The 20,791-nt window shown below is 40.8% G+C and overlaps 1 protein-coding gene across 1 annotated transcript in view; it reads left to right on the top strand.

Annotated features, from left to right (window-relative positions):
- PCSK5 (proprotein convertase subtilisin/kexin type 5) overlaps nucleotides 1-20,791 on the top strand; it is a 491,368-nt gene that overhangs the window by 179,670 nt on the left and 290,907 nt on the right. Inside the window, exons 6-7 of the mRNA XM_015409257.1 lie at nucleotides 4,506-4,594; nucleotides 15,592-15,764. Coding sequence (XP_015264743.1) covers nucleotides 4,506-4,594; nucleotides 15,592-15,764 — 262 coding nt within the window. The remainder of the gene's footprint in view (nucleotides 1-4,505; nucleotides 4,595-15,591; nucleotides 15,765-20,791) is intronic.

Raw genomic sequence — 20,791 nt, 5'->3', positions numbered from 1 at the left:
TTTGTCAATTCCTGTCAATTGCTTTTGGAAACCATCCAGTTTATTATTGATGTTAGACATCTGATCCAGCAGAGGGTGCAACGCCACTGCCAACATAATAGGGAAATCAGTGGCTGCTTCCGGCATACGAGTAGGAGTTGCTGACTGAGTAGTTCCTGCCGAGGGTTTCTTCTCCAGTGCCATTTTTCTCCCTCTTCCCGACATTGTTTACACAAGATAAAGTCCATTTAAGTCAAAGTGAAAGTTGTTCCATTTGAATACGCTTTGGACTATTTTGGACCTTTTAATCTTATTTAAAGTCTCTCACGGTCAGTATCATTTTTTCCTTCAGGTTATTGCTTAAGAACCGCCAAGTTTCATGGGGGGGGGATCCCCAACTCCTCCCCACCCACTATTCAGTCCCGTAGGTTAATTCTGTTCTCTTTGATGGCTCAACAGCTTAAAGGGGATTCACTTAACTTACAGTTTGTGGCATTTAAAATGTAGCAAGAACATGTTTACGCTGGATCACTTTCCTGCTTCATCCGGCAGTCATCTCTAATTACCATGATGGTTTCGTGGCAGCAGGACCTTTCGGGGTAAGGGGAGCCTCAATTCCTTGGCTGTCACCTTGGAAGAGGCACTGGGTTGTGGGATATTATTGAAGGTTCATTCCAGAGTTCAGTTCTATTGCTGCTGCATTGTGTGAACATGCCAAGAAGACGTAACCTGAGCCAGTTTGGTGTAGTGGTTACGAGTGGCGGACTCTAATCTAGAGAACCAGGTTTGATTCCCCACTCCTCCACATACAGCCAGCTGGGTGACCTTGGGTCAGTCACAGTTCTCTCAGAGCTGTTCCCTCAAGAGCAGTTCTCTCAGAACTCTCTCAGCCCCACCTACCTCACAGGATGTCTGTTGTGGGGAGAGGAAGGAAAGGAGATTGTAAGCCACTCTGAGACTCCAAGTGAAGGGCATGGTATAAATCCCCCTCCTCCTTCTTCTGTAAAATAGATTATAGAATGCCAAACTGGCTTTGAGCACCTCAAACAGATATTGATTACATACAGAGCCAGTCTTGAAGACTTCTGACTTTATGAAGCCCTTATATATATATATATACTGATGCTTCCAGTACTGGGATGGGGGCCATGCTAAACCAGATTATTTTAGTAGGAAATTAGTGGAGAGAGATCAACACCTCTCCCACCATAGAAGAAGAATGTTTGGCAATAGTGTGGGCCTTGGGGAAGCTAAAACCATACATTTGGGGGAGGAAATTCATGCGTACCAACCCTTCCCTGTTATGGGAAATAGCTCCTAAAAGACAGGGGTGATCCCTAGCCAGTGAATAAGGAAGGAAACTGGAACTTGTGTGAATGTCCGTGTCTTCACCAACTTTAATGTCTGTAAGACCAAGAAGCTTATGCTTGTTCATGTAACCAGAGACTGCCAAGAAATATCTCTCCTCAAGTTTTAAAGACCTGTCTAAATATCAGAAAGAGGTGATTGTGACAGATTATCTAGTGTTTATTTTTATACAGAGTTAGCTCATTCATGTTGCCTGTTCACCTTGTAAATTCTAAACCTGATTCCTACCTGACCACTTCCCCTCAATGTGAAATAAAACACGTTGTTAGCTTTGATTTACTACCAGCCTCTTGTGTGCCAGTATAAAACAAGAACAAAAGAAGGATTTTAGTCTCTCCCTCTCAGTTACCAGTATATGTTCAAATAACTGGGTGGGACAGCCAGAGAAAAACAAAGAAGAAAGAAAAGGAGGCTACTCAGCTAAGAACAATACAAAGGGAAATTTTGTGAGGGAGGGTGACATCATCATAGGGACACAATCCTGTATGAAGTTCTTCTGTGTAAACTTCATTAAAAAGAATTGGGAGCTCTGCACAGTATGCTAGTGACCTGGAGTGGGATAAATTTCCAGAAAACAGTACTCTGTTTTTCATACTTCATACTTCCAGGAACATGCTGGGCCATTTAAGCCACGTGGTTCTGCTTAAATCCATGATTTGGTGTTATGGTTGGTTATTTTTTGTTCTGTCTCCCTTCTTTCTGTCCCTGTATGATAGAGACTATGCCACTTTCACAGAGATATCCCTTGGTTTCACTTTGTTCTCAGAATTCAGCTTGTGACCCGGAGAGTCTGTGCAAATCCATCCCTTAGACAAACCATGTAGCATATGATAACTCAGAAAACCAAGCCATAACCAAGCCTGTAAAAATCTATCCAATTTTCATCCCGACTGGATATCTACCCCTATCCTTTATTGCAATCCTGCTTGAGCCATTGTTCGTTTTGGGTATATCATCATCATCATCATCATCATCCACATGCACAATTGTGGATTATTCACTAACTGTGAATGCAGGAAACAAAATTTGGCAGTACTGTATGTGGCCTTACTGCTTCTAAGGCTGTTACTATCTGAAGCAGCAGGTGGATGTAGTAGATGAACAGGGGGGTAGAAGAAAACAACATATAATCCCTTGAAATTCTTTCAAGGCAGCTGCACAAACATTGTTGATGTACTTATGGCAGACAACTAATAACAGGAATGTTTGTGACTCACTTTTTGCCAGCATTCTTTTGTATGCAAATTTGCTTGAAAAGCATGGGAATGGGAATGAAGGAAATTATGAATTGGGGCCTTGGTTTGTGTGTGTGATTTAGTAATGTCTTTATTGCTACAAAATGGCTGTAATGATCACATACCCACAGTTGGACTAATACTTTGATATAGACTTTGACAGCACTGCATTATTGCCAAATTTAATCTTTATCACACTGTCAGCAAAACTACTCTAGTTGTATGGCTAGTTAACATGAATAAAACAATTATTTTTCTCTGAATGGTAGTCTTTCCAACTAGGGGTGTGTGCTCAGTATATACCAAGCCGAATAAATACCCCCAAAAAACTCAGTTAGTGAATTATTGGTATTTGGGAAGTATTTAGCCCCACCTGAATAAAAGCCGATATTATTCAGCTTTTATTCGGGTGCTGCTTGAAGGCATTTAAAGAGACCTTACAATAGCACTACAGGTAATAAGATTTTTCTTCTCACCTTGACACAGAGAGTACTCCATCTTTCTGTGTTATACCTCTGAGGATGCCAGCCACAGCTGCTGGCAAAACGTCAGGTCCTACAATGCCAAGACCACAGCCATACAGCCCTGAAAATCTTCTTCTTCTACTACTACTACTACTACTACTACTACTACTACTACTACTACTTATTATTATTATTATTATTATTATTATTATTATTATTATCTTTCTGAATCGCCTCATCCCTGAGTACACAGAGCTCTGGGCGATTTACAACAGTTTAAAAACATACAAATACAATTTAAAATCGACAGATCAATTAATCCTAATTGCACAATCTGCAGATGGCATCTGTACTTTAGTCTAAAACCCACTCTGGACTCTTCTTCCGAAGTAGGCAAGATGGAAAAAAGAAGAAGAGGGTGCCAGCTATTATGGAAAACCATTGCTGTCCTCAAGCAAAAGCCTGGTGGAAGATCTCTGCCTTTCAGGCCCTCCAGAATGCATTAAGTCCTGCAGGGCCCTGATGGAAGTTGGCAGAGAGTTCCACCAGCTTCTCTGGTTGAGAACAGCTGGATATAATACATTTTTCCTGAGTACTGGTCTGCAGATATGTTCTGAGAATCTGTTCCTCCCAGGTGTATGCAGATGAAATTTGGATTGTGGCCAGAACTCAAGGAGAAAGGGTGCTTAAGCCTCCCTTTGTACCATTGTCCTGTCTGTTAAGCCCCAAGAGGGCATTATTTGCTCATTGGAGGGGTACCATGTGTGTTGATAGGATACATGTAGGTTTCCTCAACAGGAGAAACAGAGCTTCCCCGGGGCTGTCAGGTCAGGGGAATGATATCATTGGGAGGTTTAAGTCCTTTTCCCCTGCTTTGTATATCCTGTTCCAAATTGGGCCCATGCACATTGTGGAGGCATGGACTCTTGGAACACATTTGCTGACCTCACATGGAATGTACCGAGAAAAAATGTATTGTGTACTTAGGCCCTGAGGCAACTATGTTATTTTACAACTGATTTGATTGGTACTAAAGCTGTTGTACAAATATTCTTATCATATATTGAAAGTGCTTTCTGAAATGTATAAGTGGCGGAGCTCCTGCCTGCATAAAACTACACATTTAAGTTGCTCAATAACTTTCCTGTATGGTGTCAATTTAATATGTCCTTGTACTATGGGCTGCTCTTGCTGCATTTGCTTAAAGCTTCCGTCTTGATGAAGTAAAAGTGAAGTCAGTACAATGTGACTTCAGTATGACTAAGCAGACAGTTGTAAATAAATTGTAAACACACAGAATTCGTGTGTATGCATCTAAAAATGCATGCTGAAAGCTAGGGTTCTCTAGAAACATCTTACACATTTAATCTGAGAAGAAAATAAAAGCTATTAAATACAGACAATCTGCGCATCTTAATTGATGATGTTACTTACTTTAAAATATTTGTTCTGCCTACAGGCATGGAACCCGTTGTGCTGGAGAAGTGGCAGCTACTGCAAACAATTCACACTGTATAGTAGGAATTGCATTTAATGCCAAAATTGGGGGTAAGTATTTTTGATTACTTTGTATCATTGAAATAATAACTTGATTTTTGTTGCTACATATTAATATCTGAAAGTATTCAAAATATTGTTTATGATTTTATGGTAGTGTTTTTCCTTGTAAGATGCCTCAAGTAGAACTCTGGAGAGGCAGCGTATATAATTCTCTAAATAAATAAAGGCTTTTGATAGAGAAATATCTGTGACATACAGTGACTATATAGTAATGTAATGATGACATATAATGATGTAGTGATAATCTGCATTATTATTCGCCCATTCTAGGTCCCGTCCACACGAGGTGATTTGGGCCAGTTGCGGGACAGTTCGGGGGCGGATCAAACCAGCACAATCACACCATAACATCTGGGAAGCATGGTGCTTCCATCCCCGAACTGGCCCTTCCCCACTCAAATCCGCTTCAAGTTGAAACCACCTACCTTGGTGGTTCAACTTGAAGCCGCGCTTCAGGCCGGGTGTTTGATCGCCGGCGCCTCCTTGCACCGGCACAACCCCGGCCCGGAGCCGAACTGCGCATGCTCCGACATGCGCAGTTCGGCCGGCTCCCGATTAGGGCCGTGTTTTCTCCCCGGCGTTTGATCGCGCCAGGGAGAAAAGGCGCCGCGGCCAGGGGATCCGTGGGATCCCACCGCGGCGTCTCAACGTTGGCGTGGCTTTTAAAAGCCGCGCCTTAAGAGGCTTTTCCCCTGCCGTGTGGCAGGGGCCCTAAATAGCTAAATTTCATGTCTGGCTAAAACTTATATTTATATGAGTATAAAATGGTTATTAAGCAAACTCCAGAGTATGACAGAAGACTGGAGGACCTGGTGTGATGTGGTTCATGGGGCCGTGAAGAGTCGGACTCAACTGTGCGACTGAACAACAAAATGGTTTTAAGTATAGATATAAGTTGGAAAATTTGTCTGTTTTAGCCATTGCAGTGATCCACTTTAAAACACTATTGCATATTCCTATATTAACTTTGATGCCTTAGTAAGAAATGTTAAATTGTCTTCTTCAAATCCTGTATAGCCAAAGCTTTCATATTGTGACCAGTGCTCTCTCTAAGCTGTTGAGTCTTGTGAGTAACAATTCTACTTTGTGAGCTACTGACATTAAAGCTGTGAGTGAGTGATTTGGCTACTGCATCAATTAGTTTGCTCTGGAGCCATCCTTCCTGAGCTAAGAAAAAAATGTGTGAGCCGGAGGCTAAAAAACTGAGCTAGCTCACACTAACTCAGCTTAGAGGAAACATTGTAACTTTTTGGCATGGTATTCTTTTTTTAATTTTTAATTTTTTATTACTACAAACACTAAAAAAGAGAGGGGTAATAAAGGGTGAACACTAAGACCAGGGGTCTTTCCATAGAAAAAGAGCGGCAGGAGCTCATTAGCATAAGGTATGCTAATTTTGGCCTCATGGTGGCAGGACCTATTGGAGTAAAGAAGTGCTTCAATTCCTTGGCCGTCACTTTGGAAGAGGCACCCCTTGCACCCCAGGCTGGGAGGCCCCTGCAAAGGCTCCGGGGGGCTCAGAGTCATCCAAATCCCCTCCTGCCCACCACGATTTGGGGCACTCCCATTGGAGCTTGATGGAGCGCACCCAACCAGGGAGTTGCCGAAACCAGAAGCTGGCTTGGTATTCTAATGGGTGTGACTCATGCAGTTTTTCAGTGGTTGAAATATCAAACATATGTTTCTTCTCTTAGGGACCTTAAATGTCTGAGGCTTATGTAAATTCACATATAGATTCTATAAACATGACACATTTAGACATTAGAAATATGGAAGTAAGTTCAGTGTTCTTCAGTGTAGCTTACTTCCAGTAAAGTGCCCTTAGGATTGCAGCTTCATTGGCTATGGCTCCAACATGTCACATATATACTATGTACATAAAAGTGTTTTGCAAATAGTTTGCATATGTATCCACACAGATATTTGTACAGTTTCACCCTTTTTAAAAGGGTGGCAATAAAATTTAGAATTAAATTAAAGGTGATAATGTAAACTAGGAAAAATGTTCGCTGAAGCATTAACAGTGATGTACTATGTTAAATAATGTGGCAGAAATTTCCTGGTAACAAATACCATTCAATAATAATATAAGGTGTAGACATTAGAGACCTCCTTGCAAACTTGCATAAAGTAGAAAAATTGGCCATGTGCAGTTGCTGCTGTCAGAAAAGACTGTGGTGGGAAAAGCTCAAGCTCATCCCTCCATATCACAACAAAATGTTTGTCTATAAAATACATATCAAAGTCTGATCTCCACCCTTTGACCTCTATGCATTTAGGCTACCATGCAATTGCAGGCATCAGAGGGAGGCCATGCCTGATAGGGTGGTATGAACTTGAGTGATTCTGAGCTACACTGCATTTTTATACAGGAGTCTGCCTTGAATGGGAAACAATTTTTTTGAATTATGGTAAAACAGATGTAGACCATCTGTCACCATAATTACAGAAGAATTCTCCCTCAGAAGTAAGTGAGGCTAACATGTCAGCGTACCTGGTTGCCACCAAAATTAGCAGCTCCACATCTCCTCCCCTCCTATCTCCCCTCTTCTTTTCACCATGTAACATCCTTATTACTGGTGTAACTTGCTGAACTTATAGTAATTCCAGAGAGGCAGCCATGTTACAGTTCGATTCTATGCAGTTTGCATGGACTTTGACTTTAATGGCATAGAATCTTGAACAAAGCTGATCTTAGAACTTGCTTTTTCATTTTCAAATCTGCAGACATGTATTTCTTTTCTGTTTCAGCGTGGTTCTCTGATCCCAATGCTGAGAATGTTTTTGTTTGTTTGCCAACCTCCAGGTGGTAAACACAGAAAACACCGTGTTGAAATAATAAACACAATATTCACATGCACTTATACCTAAATATATTTGATTTATATATACAACATCAACTCTAGTGTATTGTAAACACTTTCAAACTACAACATCAACATTTCAAACACTTTCAAACTAAATTATATAACACGAAGAGTCCTTAATCGCAGAAACCCACTCCAGTATTAACTGTCTTGCTTGCTAGCTGAATCACCTCATGGGAAAATACATCTACTAGGCTTGCTTGCTAAGCTGAATCATCACAGTGAGAAATACAAGCTGCCTGCTAGCTTTACCTGATGGATCATCACTTGGGAAATGTACAATAGGTTGCTGCATTGTTCAGTGCAAATAACTGTACATTGGTATCTATCCTCCATCAGGAAGAAGACGGTTTATACTGGAGTGGGATTCTGCGATTATGGACTCTTCGTGTTATATAATTTAGTTTGAAAGTGTTTGAAATGTTGATGTTGTAGTTTGAAAGTGTTTACAGTACACTAAAGTTGATGCTGTGTACATAAATCAAATATATTTAGCTATAAGTGCATGTGAATATTGTGTTTATTATTTCAACACGGTGTTTTCTGTGTTTATCTAACTTAGCCGTGTTCCCTGTGTGCTTGTTGTTGAACCTCCAGGTGGGGCCTGGAGATCTCCTGGAATTACAGCTGATCTCCAGCCAACAGAGATCAGTTCTCCTGGAGAAATGGCTACTCTGGAGGGTGAAATGTATGGCATTATACCCCAGTGAGCACCCTTCCTTCTCCAAACCCTGCCATACCCAGGCTCTACCCCCAAAATCTCTAGGAATATCCCAGTCCAAAGCTGGCAACCTTAGTTTATGGATATATGGCTTCATGCCCAAAATAAATCCAAGAAAAAGCAGTTTGAAACAAGTATTCTTTGGGAAAGTGTCATTTTATGCTCAGAGGTGTCTCATATTATATCTCCAGTGAAATGAATTAAATAGTTTAATAAAGTTATGTGAAGTTCACATAACTGGGCCTATATAAGGTAGCCCTACCCCTAAATCTCTAAGATTTGGGTTGCAATGAGACTATCTTATCTTTTCTAAAAACACTTTGGTAAGAATCTTAGAAATACTTTTATCTTTTAAATTTGAGGTAGGATAAGGGACGATGTATTATTTCTAATTTCATTGACATATGTTAGTTTTTCTTGTATCATTGTGATTCTTTAATTATTTTGAGAATCATTAGATTGATTTTAAATAAAGATCTTAAAAGATAATATTGGTTGCGGTCACACACACTAAATAAGCAACTTTCAATCCACTTTCAGTGCACTTTCCAACTGGATTTTTACTGTGTGAACCGGCAAAATCCAGTTGAAAAGTCGGAAGTGTATTATTTATTGTGTGTGACTGCAGCCATTGAGTGTTTTTCGGCTTGATACAAGGTTTTCACTTGACACGTGGAATAAATAAACTTCTGACCTTTCTTCATTCTTTATCTTTATATGACTACCTTTATTGACATCACAACAAAACAAAACAACATACACCAACAAGGGATAAAAGCAGGGGTCATTTCCAACCTGAGCGCACCGGAGCGATGCTCCAGCAGGAGCCCTGCAAGCAGCAGCCGGCCAGGGTGCCCGCTGGCTTGGCTGCCTGCTGTAGCTCCCACTGCCGCCCTGCTGCAAACTTACACAGCCCAGTTTTTAGCTTGCTGCTCCTCTTGCTGCTGCTGCCGCTCACTGCACCTCCCTAGCCAGGCTGCTGCTTCTCGCCTTCCCCTTCTCTGGCCAGCTCAAACTTGAGATTCATGAAGGGAAGGCGGGGAAGAGGAGGAGGAGGAGAAGGTAGAGGTGGACACACCTGCTAAAGAGGGAGAGGGCACACTGGGCGGCTCTCTCATGGCTGGGTGAGCTCTCTCACTTCCTCTCTCTTGGCCACCCGCCGCCCTGTGCCAGCTGCATGCAGGGTGGGTAGCTGGGGTTTAAACAGTGAGCGCAGTGCCTAGTCCAGAGCCTGGGCAAGGAGGAACGAGGTGCTCTTCCTGTGGCTGGTGTGCATCAGAGCTGGGCAGAAGGTGATTAAGCCCTGGCAAAAGGCAGCGGCTGGATCCCATTTCCAAACTGCGGGGGGGGGGAAGGAGTGAGTGGAGAGAGAGAGAGAAAGAGAGAGACGCGCTTTCAGAGTTGCCTCTTTTTTTTGGTACATTAATTCATTTTCAGGAGGATCCTCCTCCCAACCTTTGACACAATCCCCAAGTGGCTTGGAGGGGGGTGGAAACCTGTTCCACTGGCCCCCGGCATTTGTTCAAAGTCTAAGGGAAATCTTTTGCCATCTAGAACTTTTTCCCCCTTTTTTGCCGCCAAGTCAGTGTTACCCTGGGCTACCCAGAGCTTTACATGCCCCAAAACTTACAGCTGGGTGCAAAGCCTGAACCCCAGGCAATTCACGTAGGCTTTGCCAGATGTCTTCCACAAGGGAATAATCCCAGGCCAACATGAAAGTGTCACCCCTTCAGCCCCAAATTTGGAAGCAAAGGAAGTGTTGCTGGGGCAAACGTAGGGAAACCATCCCCCCTTCCCAATCCTGATATTGCAAAGTAAAATGCTACCCTGGGAGAGGAAGCTACAGCCAGAAGCGCCTGACTGCTGCAGAAGCTCTTCCTTTTTTTTTTTTTTAACAAATTTCTTTTTATTTTAACCAAAAGTCTTACAGTCAACGTTGTCGTCCTTATACAAATATTTCCTTTTTTTCCCCTTCCCCCTCCCTTCCCTCAGTCCTCCCCCCCCCTTTCTTCTTCCATCATTGCTTCAGCCATGGGCACAAAGTCCAAAGTTTCTAATGAATGTCCTTCTTGGCTTCATCCTCCTTGATCCAATCGAAGTAGGGCGACCATTTTTCTCTTATCCGTCTCTTCTTTTCCTCCCAGGTTTTCTCCTCCATCATCAAGGCTACGATATCTGATTGGATATATTCAAAAAGATAGTTATTCCAATTCTCCATGGTCCACTTATTCTTGTCTTTCCATCCTAATACTATAATGGCTTTCCCAGCTAATATCATCGCCTTAAGTACCTCTTGGTATTTACTTTCAATTGTCTCACTCTTCAAGATACCTAATGTCATTAAATTAATGCCTATTGGTATTGATACACCTATCTTATCCTTTACCCTATCCAATATTTTCTTCCATAAATCCTGAACTTTGGTACATTCCCACCACATATGCGAGTACCAACCTTTTGCCTGGTTGCAGTGCCAACAGTTCGAACTCATCCCAGATATCTGGGAAAGAGCTGCAAATTATTATTTAATTTGCAGAAAACAATCTAGTTTCTCCATCACTGGAAACCCTGTCTGGTTTTAACTCTCATTTGTTTTTCAAAGGATTCCTCCTCTCTGCATATAAGCTGTCACCCCCTGTTTGTTTGTTTGTTTGTGTGTGTGTGTGTTTACCTTCTTATTATTCTTTACTGTGTTACACACCCAGTGCCAGAAGGTATATTGAAGAAGAAGAAGAAGAAGAAGAAATTGGATTTATACCCCACCCTTCACTACCCAAAGGAGTCTCAGAGCGGCTTACAAACTCCTTTCCCTTCCCCTCCCCACAACAGACACCCTGTGAGGTAGGTGGGGCTGAGTGAGCTCTTTCCAGAGCTGTCCTTGAGAGAACAGCTCTTGTCAGAACTACAGCTTGCCCAAGGTCATCCAGCCAGGTGTAAGTGGAGGAGTGGGGAATCAAACCCGGTTCTCCCAGATTAGAGTCCGTGCACTTAACCACTACACCAAACTGGCTCTTGAAGCTATCAAACTTTTCCTCCTTTGTTTTTGAACTTATGAAACTTTCCCTTCTGTGTTTCTCAATGAATGTCATAAAGTTGTGTGCTATGGGGGAGGGGGTAGTGTGATGTGTGCTATTCACTTATTGGAGAGGGTCTGTCTAGTGTGACATAAAAAGTGTGGCTCACTTTATGGATAGTCTTATGCCTAACGCCTGAGTCCTGATACTTCGTTGGATTCTGAGCTCATGCTTTCTGGAGCTGAATAGTTCTGACAGAATCTGGGCTCATTTGAAGAGGAGAAGCTGCATATATATTGACTGTTTAGGTACTGTACCAATCGGAGGCAAACACTGAAATCCATATCCTTCCAAGGCCATTGATGTTTAGAGTTGTACTGAAAGCCCACTTCGAATTCCATATTTTTTTACATCTGCCCTTCTCTGATCTATGGTTAGCAGTTTTAATTATGACAAATTACAGTGTTCAAATTACTTTGTTCAAACTTATGCACACTGATTCTCAAAATTGCCCATACTTCATGAGCTATTATTGTCAGTAACTCAGACTCAAAACTCCTCGAGCCAGTTTGGTGTAGTGGCTAGGAGCATGGGAGAACTGGCGCAGCCACTCGGTTTAGGATCATGCTGCAAAGCTCAGTGAATCCCAGCTTTTTCTCCAGGTAGGCTTGCCAGCTATGAGTTGGGGAATACCTGGAGATGTTTGGGGTGGAGCCTCAGCAGTGGGTGTTGCCTTCTGACACACTTCGGGTGATGTCAGGGGGTGTGGCATATGCAAATAAGTTATGGTAATGAGTTCCTGCACCTCTTTTTCTACAAAATGACCCCTGGATAAAAGTACAGCCTTTATCACTGCAGTTGAAACATTCCTCTCCTCTTAATGGTAGTCAGAGGGCTGACTACCTGTAACTGTAAGAGACAAATGATTAGAATGAATAATAATCTCAATACAACATTATGTTTTAGTGGTTAATGCATTGCTTTGAAACTGTCAAAGAAACACTTAGTTTCTTACTAAATTACTGTTCTGAAAGTAATGTTTTTGCCACAAGTGGGATAAAACTACATAATAGTGTTACACCCTTCTAAGTTCATTGAAGACACTTAGTCAAATGCATGAAGTGTAAATGACTGCTAGTGAGAACACATTTCATACATCTGATGAAAATGACAGTAGTCCACACAAATTTGTGCTGGGTGCTGGACATCTAAGACTTTACTTACAAACTTGAGATCCATTGCAATCCAGCCAAAAACAATTGTTGATCATAATCCATTAGTGGTTTCATGGCATAGAGAAATGCCTGTAAGAAGAAGATGGCAAATGAATGATAATCTCTTGCTGCAGGAAGATATTTTTTAAAACTTGTGAACAGGACATAGAAGAATTTTTTTAAATTAAATATTACAGATGATCTCCCTAAGGCAACTATATGGGAAGCATTTATTGATGGATTTTGCCTCAAAGAAAAAGAAAATCAAGAAAATAACTGACAAAATTAAGATCCTGGAAGGCCAGCGTATCACCTACACAGGAAAGCAATCCAAGAACAATTTAAACTCCTCCCCCCCCCAAAAAAAAAACCCTCCAATAAAAAGATGGTTCTGTTCCTGGAATCTCCACTGAAGTATCTAAGGAAGAAGTGCTTAGAAAGATCTTAGGTTCCTGCCTGCCAGAGTAGACAGTAAACACTAAAGGCTAATGATCTGATTTCGTATAAGAACCTTCATGTGTTCATCTTCTACAACTAATTAATTTCCTGACATTTCCTGGCAGTACAGTCTTGAAGATTTCACTTCTTAGGATAAAATATAAAGAACTGTGACTTGAATTAAAGTGAAGTTCACAGTGAGATAAGTATTTGTTCAAGTATTATCTCACAAAGTATGGGCAGCTTTTGTGTGAACTTCACAGTATGATCATCATGCAGTTTCAACTCAATTAGAAGGGGGAGAGGAAAATTAGAGCTCTACTAACAAAACAGCCAAGCTCTGTGTTAATTGGAACTTTAAGAACTGGAGAAACACTCAAGCTAATTCATACCAAAGGCAGGAACAAAGCTGCTCAGTTTTATAATTAAAAGATGCTAATTTGGCTTAAAAATAGACATGTACTTATTAAATGAGAAAATAGTTTGGCTATGTTTACTGCAGGGATGTCAAGGCATGTACAGCATGTGATGCTGCTGTACTCCTGTTGAATCATACAACCTGCATTTTAGATTATATAGAAGTGGACAGATGCAAATGTTGGCCTGGTACCAATTGAGGAATGAAGTTCTATATTGAGGTGGACATGTATCTTGACTAGACACAGTCAGCATTTTAGATTTCCTACATCAAAGAGAAATACTTCTTAACTACTTCTGAAATAAAGGAAATGGAATCTATATACTACTTAGCCACATGTGGCCACGATCTGTAAATAGCTAAATAGCAAATTGGGGCCACGTGGAGGCTAATGAGATTTTTCTGCACAGTTGGGGGATTCCCCAAGTGTGCAAAAAAATCTGGAATGTTTTTAAAAAAATACACGGGTGGGAGTTTAAATCCCCAAAAAGTAAAGGACTGAATGTTATTTCCTTACCTGTTTGGTGGAGCCTCAGAGCCATGGCAGGCCGTTTGGGAGTTGCTCCATACCCTGCCACAATGGCAGCGGATGCCAGGAACTGCTCTAGGCTCTACCGTGGTGCCAGCAGATGCCAGGAGTCATTTGGGGCCCTGCTACAGCAGCAGTGGATGCCAGAAGCAACTCTGGACTCTGCCATGGCAGCAGATGCTGGGAGCTGCTTGAGGCCCTGCCACAGCAATGGCAGATGCCACGAGCCACTCCAGGCTCAGCAGCAGCAGGCACTGGGAGCAACTCTGAGCTTGGGGTGGATCCTAGACACTGCCAACACAGGGCTTCAAGGCGGGTGGTTGGGGCTGGACTCACAAAATGGTGAGAGATGAGACTTCCCCATGTGAGTTTCGCTGCCCCCCACTTGTTCTAAGCTCAACACAAAACCTGTCTAAAGCACAATTAATATGAGAATTGCTGAACAGAATCTTCTTGAAAACTGTGGCATTTCACCTCCCTATGACATTCAGCACCAAAATTCTGACATGCCATCACAAGCATCATTATCATCAGCATTATTAGTATTATACCTATTACTATTACTATTTTGCCATGCAGAAATCCAAATGCTGTGTGTGTGACAAATTAACCAGCAGGCCATGAGTATGAAGCTGACATGTTGAGAATTTTAAAGCTATTTTCCAGAGGTTACCACATGTCCAATAGTTGTGTGAATCAGGTGTGAGTTATCCCTTGGCATTGGCATCACAGCAAACAACATGTTGCTGCAATGTTTGTGATGAATATGCAGTATCTCAAAGTGCTGGAACACAACTTTGGAAATAAGTTAAAGGGTAGGGAGAAACTCATAGCAGCATAACCTATTTAAGTTTGCTTGAAACCACCACAGCCTGTTGTAACTTTTGATGTCCAAGCAACAACTTACTTTAGAACCTAACTTCATCATTTTGGTCCTTGTGAAATCCCACATGGGTTCTGCATGTGCTCAGGCCTCCTACCACAGAAAGGGGTTTTTTTGTAGCTCTAAAGAAGCAGAGGGTGCTCCTTTTCTGTCCCCCATGCTGCTTTCCCACCTTTTGTAGTGTGAAAAGGAGGGAGGAGCACCCTTCCCTCAGGTCTCTCTTTCTGCCACATCTCAGAGAGGTTCTCCTGCTCAAAGCTTCTTCTCTGAGGAGAATAGGAGGCATTTCTATCTTAAAGAGTAATATTAAAGATCAGACTGTGACAAAATATGTCACAAAATGCTTTTTTAAAAAAAACAAAATGTGCATCTTTTGGGGCAAAATTCCTCACTCTGGTGACCATACTCTCTGTCTACTCTGCCTGAGTGAGGAGCATAATGTCTCCAGGCTCCCCATCTGTAGACAGTTTACTCCAAAGGCAATACACAGAAGGTGGGAAAGCAGGGGGTGGGAATGGGAGGACCTTCTTCTTCTTTAGCGCTTCAAAACAACCTCTCCACAAGAGACCCGTGCATACACAGAACCTATGTGTGCCTGCACAGATGACCACTCAATGAACAATAGTTACAGGTAAGTGTGAACTTGTTTTCTTAAAGCTCAATATTAATTGAATTTTATTTGATTTTGTCCATTGAAAGATTACTCATGGGTTGGGACTGAGCTTTAAAATAATTGTTGCCAGCAAAATATAGGTGTTAATTAATTCAGTGGCCCTTTGCTTCCTTTTATTTATTTATAAGATGTTTAGACTGTTTCATGCTCAAGAAAAGGAAAGTAGTTCACGCTAAAGTCTGCAAAATCCTTAATAGTTCTTTTCTCATATGATTTGTTATTTTTCAGGGGTACGGATGCTAGATGGTGATGTTACAGACATGGTGGAAGCAAAATCACTAAGCCTCAATCCCCAACACATACACATCTACAGTGCTAGCTGGGGGCCAGATGATGATGGGAAGACAGTTGATGGACCTGCTCCTTTAACACGCCAGGCTTTTGAGAATGGTGTCAGAATGGTATGTTTACATACATCAATATTCTTTTCATGGATTTCCCAAAAATGTTAGTTATATGAGAAAGGTAGATATAGTGGTATGGAATGAGAGTATGATAGATGTAGGGACTGATAGAAGTTACTGATTTTCCTTTAAAAGTAACTAATTTACCTAATGACAATAATTGATTATAGAACTAATTATGGTAATGTACAGAAACCATTCTGGAAATCACTTACATACAGATTCTTCATCATGGCTTGGATGCTCTTAGGAAGTGTTGTTTTCTCCCTCCCCACAACATCATGGTGTTTCCATGCACTTTCTCTGTTTTTCCTGCAATTCAGAATCTGCTTTGTTACAATGTTTTGGGAAAGACTGCAGCAAAGTCAGGTTCGCACCCTTGTGGATAGGGAAGGCTGGATCTTCCCAGTCCTACCCACAACAATGCCACTTTTCCTATTGGAGACCTCTGCAAAGACCATTTCCTTGGTAACACATGACCATTTTTGTAAAACAAGCAAACAGCAATTGAATATCATTATAATTTTATAACACCCCATCTCTCAGGTCCTCTGAATTTCATTTTTTTAAAGTAGGTTTCTAGTCTCTTCCATTGTAATCTCCACAAAGAAAGGGATTGGAGACTTTTTCAGATGAAAGCCAGGGATTCAAAGAACCTGATGAACAACTTGTCATAATTAGGGTTGTGCAAAAAACCCCAAACCAGTATTTTTCAGATTCGGGTACATTGAACCCCAAAATATCGGTATTTCCCCATATTCCTTAATCTCGATACCAGTATGGTCCCCATAGGGTATAATGGTGAATCGATCCAAGGTTATTTGAGGCTCTGGGGGTCTGTTTTTGAGGTAGAGGCACCAAATTTCCAGCATAGCTGCTGGTGCCTCTCCTCACCCACCCCAAGTTTTAAAACAATGGGACCACAGGGTTCAAGTCTGTCAGTCTACAAAGAAGGTGCCCCATCTTCCATTGCCTTCGATGGAAGCTGTGTCCAAATAAAAACTGAATGATATCAGCTTTTATTCAGGTTCAGCTGTATCAGTAGCCAAATCAGATTCTCTAATCTCTATCCGAAAAATACCAGCAATGTATTTTTTTAGCATTTTTTCCTTTTCAGATAAACTGAATACACACCTCTAGTTCTAATGTCATAAATATATTCAAAAACTTAAAATGCCCCTAGTTGCTCAGGGAGTGGAATAGCTACCTTGGAGGTGGGGGGTGGGGAAGGGAAGATATGTGGAAGCCCCATTGCTGCTGAACTGTATCTGCAGGCATCGCAGCAATGGGAAATCTGCCCATCCGCATGTGGAAAACCCCTTAAATATCAGTTAGATCCCAGCCATGGTATGTGAGATCTTATCACTCCAAATACTTTGAACATGCCCAGGGATCTTGAAATATGTAATTTCCTTGTGTTCAGAAACTCAGAACGGTTCTATTTTGTGTTGTGATTTATTCAATGCCATATGCTGTGGTGCACATCAGCAAATATAAGGGGAAGAGATAAAAGCTGCATGTGTACAGTAGCCTGTATAAAGTCTAGAAATCCAAAAGAAAATGATGACTACTTAATAGTGCCTCAATTCCACTGTGAAATAAGGTTACATGATTTGGAATCCCTGAATCTAGGCAGAAATTCTAATGGGGAGATTTTTATTATATCTCTTGTTCTTTGTATATCTGTTTTGTTTTAAGGCCCAGCATATTTTTTGGCACATGGAAACTACATTTCCCTTGATGCTGAAGGTTGGCTATGCCCATCACATCCAGACTTTTTAAACTAATGATGTCCTGAATGGGGTGTGGGTGGGGAATCTTTTCACTGCTGCTCAAGCCATAGCCTGCTTAGGAGTGTCTAGGCCCTCGTACACAGTGGTTATATCACTGGGATGCATGAGGGGTTAGATAAAAGGCCTAGATCCTTTTTTGAATTTATTGCAGGCCTTGTGCGAAGCCCGGAATTTAGAAGATACCCCCATTCCTAAACCAGGTAATCACAGACTTCTGTTTCATCTAGACTTCCACATTAACAGATAACTTTTTGTAAGGAGGAACATAAAAGCAGATCATTTTCAAAGGGCCCAATGAATCCTTTTTCAGCAGCACATTTAATTTTAAAAATACAGTTTTTTAATTAACAAGAAAACTAGTCACCATTATCATTTAGAAGTATCCTCTCAGGTGTCAATGTAATAGCCTAATATGTAGCACGTTCCCCAGCAGCATGCACCCCACCATTTGCAAATTTTAAAATAAATCAATTACTAAGCTTAGTTAATCAGTTACCAGATTTTAAACAATCACTGAAACAAGTCTGTACTTTTGACACCAGAAGCAAAGCTTTGTGCAAAAAGCCTTATCACTGTGTACCTAAACTAGAAATATACACAATCCAAAACAAGTTTAGTTGGGCATACTGTGTGTTCAAGTATGCATAGCATTTCAGTTATAAATTAAGATATGAACTCAGCAGATTTTCTGTACTCTGCATAGGTGAGTTGTTTCTTTTGAATGAGCTCTTTTATCCTTCTGCTTATATTTCCCTTGTCCTGAGAATGGTCTGTAGAAAAAAGTATGTTGTAAACTCTAATTAGCTGTTTGCATTTCGAGAAGCTGCAGTTGTCTAGAAACAATTTTAGTATTGATTTTGAGAGCTGTACAAGACCACTGTACAGTGCAACCCTAAACTAGGCTTGTCAGCCAGAGCTGGCAACATGCCAGGAGATGCTTGGGGGCAGAGGCAGTTGCACTGACACATGATGTCACTTCCAGAGCAAAACTGGAAGTGACATCATCATATTGGTTAAACCATACTGCTGGGTGAATCCTAGAGCATTGTCCTGCCGTGATAACATCACTTCTGCTTTTGTGCCGGGAATGACTGTACATTGACATGATCTCAGGAAGCCCCCCAAATTGGCCATTTTATTTTCCATATGTTTCCTAATAATCCCCAACATAAAGTTTGCCTTTTTCACTGCTGTGGCACACTGGGTTGACCCTTTAATTGAGCTATCCACTACGACCCCATTTTTCTCCCTTTCAGTCTCAGCAAGTTGAGACACCATTAGCTTTTACTTGAAGTTGGGATTTTTGTTGTTGTTCCACTGTGCATCACCTTACACTAAGGCTTGATTTAGATGAAGAGAGGCCCTAGGCTACTCCACGTGAGGCCCCTCCCAACCCCCCACCCTCACAACTAGAAGAAAATGGAAGAGTGTTATAAACAAAATTGAGTGAAGCCGAGGATGGTGACGGGTATTTAAAATTCTGCAATTCACAATTTCTCCTCTAAAGGGCATAAGATGTTATTGTTAAATACCATAGTGATTGAAAAAAAATGCATAAATGTTAACATTAACACTGAAAAACTTTTGCAATAACTGAACTTTGTAACCCTTTTGTGGAATAAGCATTAATTTTTAGGAAAATGTTGTAATGTTATTCTTAAAAAAAAACTTGAGTTTACAAATTATATTGCCTGGAAAGTGTAAATAATATGATCATGATTACCTGACATTGTGGCACTTTTAGAATCTACTTTATGTTGTCATTAAACAGTCAGTTTTAAAACACATATTAAGAAGTAAACTACAACCATCAAATACAGCAAGACTAAAAATGTTTTTTTCTAGCCTTCCTCATAGCAAAATCATCCAAAACATCATCAAAATTTGTTTGTCTAAGTTTGTCACTTTCAATGTACAGAATGCTCAGTGTGGACAACCTCTCTTGAGACATCGTGGCCCTTCATTCATTTTTGATTATTTTGAGTCTTGAAAAACTCCTCTCTCACGAGCAGTTAGTGACCATAAATCTAAGAAATAGCTGCAAGATTGCTTCCATATTAGGAAAGGCCATCTGAATTTTTTCCTTGTATATAATTTGATAAAGGTCTGTATGAGACAGAGACTGCTCTTCTGTAAGCCTATGCTTTGTCTCACGTACAGGTGAAAGTGCAAAAGTTCATCAATAAGTTTCAAGTCAATATCTTCTGGATATGCTTCCATCAACAGTTGAACACCTTGCTGAATTTCTTGCTTATATGCTGTCAGATTAGCAAGAATGGAAAACAATTGTGCAATTGTGCACTTTACACAGTACTTCTTATTTTTAAATTGGCTTCAAGTGAATCTAACACAGGAATAAAGGATTTTATCCTAAACTTATCTCTTGAAGAAAGTGCATCTAAGGCATCGGATGCACTTCTGTCATTTCTTTGCCGTTCCCTTACTCTTTGTCTCCTTGTTTTGTAGTTAACATTTGGCAAGGTGGCTTTTGCTTTTTTCTCAAGCTCATCATAATCTTCTCTAATTTTCCTTAAAAAATCCAGAAGTGAACTGTACAAACTTGCACAAGAACTCAATAACAGGTCTGATTTCTGAAGGGCTTTGCTGACCTTGTGAAAATGACCTAGCACACGGGTCCAAAAATGCAGCATAAACACGAATTCCAGTTCTTTCATTTTCTGCACCTATTCTATTTTCACCTTGATGGAGGGACACACATTCAGACCTACAAAATCGCTGTTACCAGAATAAGTTGTGGAGGTGATATGGCTATACCTATGGCCCATCACTAATACCAGGAGTCCAATTATAAGTATACAAGGAAACAACATCCGGTTTAATTATATGTGTACTAAAACTCTGTAACAGGTCTTTGAATGTGTGTCTAGAATATATAGATAATAGTGACCACTGAGGAAGGCCCTTAGGGGCCGAAACACGTTTGGTCTTCAGTTGTAATGTATTTACCCATCATATGTATGTATAGTGGATAAGCTTTTAGTCTGATCTTAGACAAAGTAATTTTTAATCAGGAAAGTTTTAACATGTGTACACCTTAATAAATATTTATACTTTTATATATATGGTTTAGATTATCTCTATCTGCATCTGGAACACCTTGGACTTGGCCTATCTTGCCAGGTGTGAACTGCAAAATCTGACTATTTACATTATTTTCTTGTGCTCTTTAGCCTCTCTCTGTCTAGTAAGTGACTCTTGAATTAGTTCTAT

Source organism: Gekko japonicus, unplaced genomic scaffold (assembly GCF_001447785.1).
Source record: "Gekko japonicus isolate JY-2015 unplaced genomic scaffold, Gekko_japonicus_V1.1 scaffold325, whole genome shotgun sequence".
NCBI lineage: Eukaryota > Metazoa > Chordata > Lepidosauria > Squamata > Gekkonidae > Gekko > Gekko japonicus.
Note: the sequence above shows the minus strand (reverse complement) of the source record. Positions and strands in the feature narration are given on the sequence as shown.